Raw genomic sequence first — 8,403 nt, 5'->3', positions numbered from 1 at the left:
CCCCTTCTCACTCAGAAGGCGGTGCAGGTTCTGGTCCAGGCTCTGGTCATCTCTCGCCTAGACTACTGCAACTCCCTCCTGGCAGGTCTACCTGCTAGTGCCATCCGACCTCTGCAGCTCATCCAGAATGCAGCAGCTCGACTGGTCTTTAACCTAAATTCACTCACACTACTCCACTCCTCTGCTCCCTTCACTGGTTACCAGTGGCTGCCCGCATCCGTTTCAAAACATTAGTACTTGCGTACCGTGCTGCGAACAGATCGGGTCCAGTCTACATCCAGGACATGGTCAAACGTTACACCCCAGCCTGTTCACTCCGCTCTGCATCTGCCAATCGGCTTGTTGCTCCCTCACTGCGAGCTAACCACTCAACAAAATCACCACTGTTTGCTGTCCTAGCTCCTAAATGGTGGAACGAGCTCCCCAATGACATCAGGACAGCAGAAAGTTTACACATCTTCCGCCGCAAACTAAAAACAAATTAAAAATTAAAATCTTTAGTTTAAACCAAAAATTTAGTAGCACTTAAATGGCACTTACTTATAGCACGTTGTAGTTTGGCTTTCTTGAAGAAAATTGTACTTTCTTGACTTTTGTTGTTCTGGGTTTGTACCCTCATGGTTGAATGCACTTATTGTAAGTCGCTTTGGATAAAAGCCTTTTTTGGTCTAGACCCTCTGACTTTCTAGTTTAGTCTGAATCAAAGCCACAAAGCCAGAGTCAGGTGTGCATTTTCCGTGGATTCCAACATAGCGCATTTGATCTGTTCGTGCAGCCTCAAGGCAGCAGTATTTATTTTCAACCACCTGGGGGCAGCCTGATAACATCGACACAGAAGAAGATTTGCATTATATAGAATAATGTTTCTGTTGACCTGACAACTGTAAATGCTATATTTAGTCTCCCTTTAGCTCAGTTTTCATCTCCACTAACTGCTTAGAAAGAAGTCTGGGTCCTTAGTGGCTAACTTTGGCTCTGCTTGGTTCTGTGCAGAGAGTGTACAGAGGGCTTATACGAGATGCTGGAGTGGGGTTTGATGAGTCAGAAAACCAACACACTGAGCTCAAAGGGCCTTCGTAGAATTCAGAACTGCAAACTTGACTCATAATTCCCTGTGTGTTCATCATTGTGTGTGACCACTTTCACACTGATCAATGGTAATGTGAAAACATTTCTCCAAATATTTTTCACCTGAATATTATTGATAATGATATTTTTATAGAATCTGATGGAAAATATTCCCATTGACAACCAGTGCAGTGTTTATGGATTAATTCTTGTTATGAAAATAAGTTTAATGAGGAGACAGCAGAGAAAGAAAGCAGTGGTAAGAATGGACCAGGAAGAGAGATAGATTTTAGAAATGACTCATCTCCAGGCTCATTAATGGAGCGTGTGTGTGTGTTCTTGTACTTATACCTTTGTGAGGACCATTTTATTTTTGGAAAAGGAGGACATTTTGGCCAGTCCTCAAAGGGCTGTTTGAGAGTTAAGACTTGTTAAGGTTAAAATTAGGTTTGGGTTAGGGTAAGGGTCAGGCATTTAGTTTGGATGGTTAAGGTTAGGGTAAGGGGTTAGGGAATGTATTATGCCAATGAGTTTTCTCACCAAGACAGAAGTGTGTGCCTGTGTGTGAGAGAGGCCTGAGGCAGGACACTGGCCTTACTATTGACTCCCACAGGAGGACACTAATGACAAACATCCTGCTTCATGGTGCAGTAGATGCTCTATGCATCACATCTGCTTCTTATTCTCACCCTGCTTACTCTTACTCACTCTTTCTCCTGAGAAAAACTCTGCATCTCAACCAAACACACGCATGCACACACATTGGTTATTAAAAAAATAAAAAGGACAAGCTTGCAGATATGTATCCTGCTCGTTGCTACAGACACAGCAGTGCACCCCCCTCGACTTCCTGGCTGATAATAAACGAATGGTTTGCTGTATGAGTGCGTGAGTGTTTTTGCTGAACATTAATTATTCAGTGGGGTGTTTATGTTGTAAAGGAAGTAAGATTTAGAATGCTTCAACAAGTCTGCATCTGTGTCAAGCCACCCAGAAGATAGACGCACAGTAACACTAAAAACACAGCCTTTAGTTCCCTAAGCCCTCCACTGAAAGTGTTTAACCTTGTGAACACGTCCAAATGTGTTTTTATGTGAAAATCTGTCATGAATGAAATACGTAGTCAACTTAATTCATTCATTCACCTTGGAACTGCAGTGAGCCCATGACAATATCATACCCCTTTTCCATCAGGATGGTTCAGGGGCCGCTTTGGAGCCAGTCCCTCATCTTGAAGCAGTTCTTTGTGTTTTGACGGCCAAAATGATAGCTCTCGGCCAGAAATACTGGTTTGACTCTGGCACTTGGTCTAGAAGAAATAACTGCTTTACGCCAGGTTTGCTAAGTTCGCAACGTCCGAGCTAACTTAGCCAACAGAGTTAATATATTCTGCAAGTTGAATTAGCTAAATTTGCTCAGTTAGCAACGTCAGAGCTAACTTAGCAAACTTAAGTAATGTATTCTGCAAGTTAAATTAGCTACGTTAGCAACATTACAGTGAACATAGCCATCGTATTCTGCAATCTAAATTAGCTAACGTGAGAGCTAACTTAGCAAACGGAGCTAATGTATTCTGCAAGTTAAATTAGCTAAGTTTGCTAAGTTAGCTACTTTAAAGCTGGTGATTGGGACCAATCTGAAATATACACAATATTAAATGTTGTATAACATAGTCAAGATGACGACTCATACTAGAAAGCAATATATTAAATACTTTAACATTCTGATACATTGACCTGTAGGTAATTGTACAATTCACCCATCTTATTCTCTGTCTTTGAAGCTGCTTGTAGCTTCAAACATTTGCCTGAATTATTCTTTCATTACCTGCTGCTATTACAGGAGCTGTAGCATAACAGAAAACAAGCAGAGGTGTTGCTGATCAGCAGGCAACCAAGACCCTTCATTCACCTATGGGAGCTGTTACCCTGTCAATGCATGCACAATGCGTCATGCAATCTATGTTTGTGTTCCCTCGGGCCATTATCGCTGCCTGTGTTGTGTGGCGAGCTGTCATTGCAGTGACTTGTTTAGCCGAGAGCCTGCAGGCTGCTGATGTTTGAGTGTGAATGTGTGTGTGTGTGTGTGTGTGTGTGTGTGTGGCTTTCCCTCGTTTCCCCCCTCAGTCTTCAGACATGAGAAGAGGAAGCTTCACTGAATCATTGCTGTTGTCTGCTATGTCAAATACGAACATGATCATGTGTTATGTTGGGTCTGATGGGTCTTGAAATCAAGTCTACGATCGACCAGGGGGTCTTTTGTATGGCCTTAAATCCCTGCACCAAAAAACATATTACTGGTAAGGGATAAAAACCTGATTTGTCACCAAAGGTTTAGGTGTTTCAAGTTTTAAACATTATACGGGAAACTGGGACATAGCCTGCTGTCTGCAAGAAAAACTGAGTTAGAGACCCAAAGGTTTAGCTGAGGATATGCACACAAAAGAGGAGCTATGGTGCATTAGTGGCACTGATCTAGTTATAATCTTCCATTAATTTAATGTTGCCTATGTCTAAAAGCAACATGATGATAATAGACTTACCGATTTCATCTCTTTCATCTTCCTCGTGTGGAAGAAGCAGAGCCTGTAACCATTACAACACTGCCCCCCAAAGCTGGTTTATCATAGTACAGCAAAAAAATAGAGAAACTACAGCTTGTCTTAATTCAAAAGCATCTTTTTTTTTATATCTGAAAACACTACAAATATTCCATCTTAAATTAAACCATACAGAGTGACAAATACAAACCATATGTACAGTGCATTTCTTCCATCAAGTAAACCTACATCATCGACTGTGTATGAACTGCTTGTTCGTTATGAAGCCACAACAAACAAACACTTTAGTTCAATCTTTCAAGTGGGTTCCAGGTACATTTCAATACTCGAGACCACGTTGGCAAGAGCGAGTCAAGTTCAGCCCAAACAGCCAAAAAAACAAAAAAGCAACAGTCTCCCACTCAGTCCCCTGCAGGGTGAGTCATCCGACCAAACCAGTGAGGTGCTTCTCCTCAGTGTGGCGTCAGGAGGGTGGAGGGGCTCCAGCAGGGAGGGGTCCCCACCAAAATGAGGCATAGTCTTATTGTGCAATAATAACATGTTTGATATGACTGGATATAGTTAAGGTTGATTCTAAAAGATCATTAATTATTCTGTACAGTTTATTTTTTAGATTCATATTTAGCACTCTTATTATTGTAGATTTGTAATGATGTCGTTTTTTGAGTACACGTCATTTGACTGTTTTGACTTTGTGATGAAGCATTTAGCATTTTTTTCTCTCCTCACCTATTTAACATGTGTGATGACCTGAGCTGCTGCACCCGACCACCCATGCAGGGATAAATAAAGTACTGACTGAAGTGAATTATTACTTTCACTATGTATTGAGTGAGATATGAGTTATACATTATCCCAACATAAAGCATATAAAAAAGACCAGTGTAGTTGTTAGTTGTTTAAGATTTAAAACACTTCTCACTGGCCACCCTTGTGTGACTTTGTCCAGGCCTGAGGCCAGATCATGATGTTATTGATCAAAGTTTTTATTGCAGAATAGATGATTTCTGGTTGGGTTGTTTTGGGGGAAGACGCCTCACAGCCTCCTGATCTTCTCTCCAGCTGATTTTTCTCCTCTTGTTTGGATGGACCACGCGCCGTCTCTCAGGGAGTTCAGCCTGAGTCGTCCCCTCTTTTGTCCGAGCCTCCCTTCGTTTTCTCCTCTGGTTCCTCCGCTGTGCCGCTGTCCGACTCCTCCTCTATGGCGAAGCGCGTGTCCGCGGAGGAGCACAGGGAGCTGACGCTACTCTGCTCCGTGAACAGCGCGCACGCCAGCGGAGAGGGCAGCGCGTCCTCGCACTGCAGGTGTCCGAAGTGGTTGCCGTGGTTACTGCAGAAGGGCAGGGACACGTGCACGGAGCGCAGTCCCGACGCGGCGGGGACGGGGAAGGTGAGGCTGTGCTTCTTCGGCAGCGCGCCCCACTCCCGCTGCTCCTCCTCGTGCACGAGGCGCGTGAAGATGTTGATCCTCCTCTTCTCGCGCCGCTTGGAGCGGAAGTACCCGAGCATGATGCCGCAGAGGAAGACCCCGTAGAAACACATGACGATCAGGATGTACAGGTACGCGTTCCCGCCGCTCTTGTCCGCCTGGGAGATGGCGCTGCTCTGCGTCTGCAGGGGGGGCGCTGTGGAGTTTTCTGGATGGTCCATTTTGTTAGGTGCAAACTTCGTGGATGGTTTTAAAGTTGCGCTGAAAAAGATACAGAGGCACATCCATTAGTATGAGGACTTTGGTTCACTTTTACGCACGCTTTACGCACAAGGACATAATTCCAATTTTGTGTGTTTTTCGTTATTTACAAAGTGCTGAAATATCATAAAAACACACGTGTACAGTCACTATACATCAGCAGCTGTGACATCACGTACGTTAGACTTTTCAGCCTTCATTTGTAGATGATGATGACATTTATCCACTGGCGGCAAAATGAGAAAAACGCACAAATATTGATAAACAGTGTTGATCAGTCCACCAGAAAATTGTATTCAACACACACACACACACACACACGCACACGCACACGCGCACACACACACACACACACACACACACACACACACACACACAGAGTTCAGGACTTGTTGGTAATTTTAAAATTCAATTTAGGAAGGAGAGAATAAAGTTAGAAAAAAGAAAAATTACTCAAATAAACAACTTCGTATTTTTAACATATACGATTATATTATTTATATAATTTTCGTATCTTATGTCGTAATTTAGTGTTTTTGTACTCTTCATATTAAAGGGAAATACTTCCCAGTGGTTTAAAAAAGTTACTAAAAGTCTTCCCAAAACACATGAGTCTATACAAGCTAAATCCAATAGTCTATAAACAACAGTAATGTTGTGATGTGTCAACTCACCAAAGTGAGGAGCAAGTCTCTGGTTCAGCTTCTTTCTTCTTGCAGCTCTTCTGGAGTTTGGCAGCACTAACAAATGGATCAAGTTATTTATACAGAGACCCTGGATCGTCATCACGAGTCACGTGACGGGGACTGATTGTAAGATGAGTCCTGTAGCTGTGGAAGCCCCGAAGGAACTCATGTTAAAAAATGAAATCATATAAAGAAACATCACTGACACCTCTGGGGGATTCTTAATAAAAAAACAACTAATTACATAGGTATGTTTAACAGTAACTTTTTAAAGAAGTATTACATAATTTCTAGAGTCCAACAGAAAAATGTTTTGTGGGGATGCGATGGAGAAATACATTTGACAAAGAAAAACAATTTAGAATCTGATCATAGAAAGTGATTTAAAATGTTTTAGGATGCTTGTGCACACATAGGACCAGTCTCCATCAAGCCTCTGCATGTCATTTAATATCTTCTCTCCTCATCTCATCACACAGGATTTTTCAATTTCCTTGCAAATTAACCTAAAACCTATGAATCAAATCATGATGGACAGACTACAATCAAGAAAAAACCGATTTATTTTCTGACAACCACTGCACACAACACCAGTGTGATGCAGAGAGAGAGGCAGGTTTACCATAATTCCAAGAGGAAAACTGCATCTGTACCAGTAAATATTCTGACCATTTACTGTAGGTCTGCAGAACAGCCAGAGCCTTTACAGAAGGATAGTGCCAACACAACAATGCACACATAAGTTAATGTATTCATGCATAATGCAAAAGTATAAAGTAAAAATACTTGTTCCCCTGTTACTGAAATGTTTTAATACAAAATTAGACTCAATGTGTTGGCAGCATTTTACTGTTGGGTCTGCTTGATTTATGTATTACTTTATGTACATTATGATAGTTCAGGGTAGAGTGGTGGTAGAGTGACTGATGGGAGAGGAAATAAAAAAAATTCTACTACACAAACCTGTGTTTTTCTGCAATCTTTGCTTTTGTTGTGTATTTTGTGTGATAAAGATGGAAGGATAATTTTTGTGATAACAACTCAGACATGACAAGTGGCTCCAGCCAGGCACTAACAAACAGGCTGGGCACTAGTCTTTAATCATTTGCTGTATAAGTATAGTGGAGTTTAAAATTACAATATCTCCCTCTGAAATGTAGTCAAGCTGAATATATAATGTTTAATGAGTATTTCAAGTACTTAAACCGGCAATAACTGATTTTTCACACACAGTGGAAACAGTCCAGTCGGCAGGGTGAACAGCAAACAGATGCTAACACATATAGCAGCTATGGAGCAACATTATCCTTCTGTTAATATCAATTCTTTGTGTTTATTATGAAATTTATAAATATATTAAATTTTGCTTCAAACGAAGGTTAAGTTACAGAAAGGCAACAGAATCGGGGACTGCAGCGCTGCGATTTTGACGGTCTTAATGTGTGAGTCAAGAAGCGGACCAGGGCACCACTCCTTAATTTAGTTGTTTCTGGCCACGTGGTGATAGTCAAATATTCCATATATCTGTCACTATACCAAATGCTCCACTTTGTTCACCAGCTAGTCACCGTTTTTTACTTATTTTCCACTGCAGCAAAATTATGTGTTAAAGCGCAGATTATGGAAACAAAGGTTTTTAAAACAGTGATGCTTCACACTCTTAGTGAGCGTGTATGGCAGCTAGCAGCTAGTTAGCATAGCCATGCAGTGTGCAACCTATGGATTGTATAAAAATAAGATGTAGCCGTGGTGGCTCTGGTTTAACAGCACCGTGGTGAGCAGCTGACACACCAACGTGGGTTCACAGTGTTTGTGTTTTCTAAAAGACGTCACCGTGTGGAGAAGAGGTGAAAATTAGAATGTCGACCTGGGTGTCATGTTTACATCACTGGAGCCGTGGGACTTTATTAATGTTGTGATGGTCTGGTGTGATTAGGAGGAACTCGCATGCACAAGCATGAGCACGCTCCTGGACCAACAACTCACACAGGAGGCCAGTAAACCACTATATTCTTATAGAGAAAATATAGTGGGGGTTCAGTGTCTTATTGCTTTACATTACGTAATTAAATTAGGCTATTGATTCAATTAAAGTGTTGATTTTTTTTTTTTTTTCACCATATGAATAGCACTTTCATATAATATCATCTCCAAATGACTGATTTAATTCAATAGTCTGACTGAACTGCACCCTTTCCACCAGACAGCCGAGGACAAGTATTATTCACACCTCAAAACTGTAATGAGTGGTGAGCATCAGTGGTTAAATTGAATTAGGTTCCAATCAGTCATTGTTATTGAATCAGTGAAGGCTGATTTCACTCTTAAGCTGGTGATCAGACATGAATGAATGTCATCATCGGTCTGCCTTCACATCTGAATACTAAATGTGATCAACA

General features: G+C 41.5%; 1 protein-coding gene across 1 annotated transcript; it reads right to left on the bottom strand.

The window, feature by feature from the left end:
* Positions 1-4,531: 4,531 nt before the first annotated feature.
* kcne4 (potassium voltage-gated channel, Isk-related family, member 4) lies at positions 4,532-6,067 on the bottom strand. Its single transcript, XM_034604941.1, has 2 exons — positions 5,993-6,067; positions 4,532-5,318 (listed from the first exon to the last, which is right to left on the bottom strand). The coding sequence occupies exon 2, from the start codon at positions 5,276-5,278 to the stop codon at positions 4,742-4,744; it is 537 nt and encodes a 178-aa protein (XP_034460832.1). The 5' UTR covers positions 5,279-5,318; positions 5,993-6,067; the 3' UTR covers positions 4,532-4,741.
* Positions 6,068-8,403: the final 2,336 nt, after the last annotated feature.

Source organism: Hippoglossus hippoglossus, chromosome 13 (genome assembly GCF_009819705.1).
Source record: "Hippoglossus hippoglossus isolate fHipHip1 chromosome 13, fHipHip1.pri, whole genome shotgun sequence".
Classification (NCBI taxonomy): Eukaryota; Metazoa; Chordata; class Actinopteri; order Pleuronectiformes; family Pleuronectidae; genus Hippoglossus; species Hippoglossus hippoglossus.
The sequence above is the reverse complement of the archived record's forward strand: the minus strand, read 5'-3'. Positions and strand labels throughout refer to the sequence as shown.

Excerpts from the sequence above, each read along its gene's own strand:
- kcne4 (XM_034604941.1), bottom strand. The coding sequence starts at position 5,278 with ATGGACCATCCAGAAAACTCCACAGCGCCCCCCCTGCAGACGCAGAGC.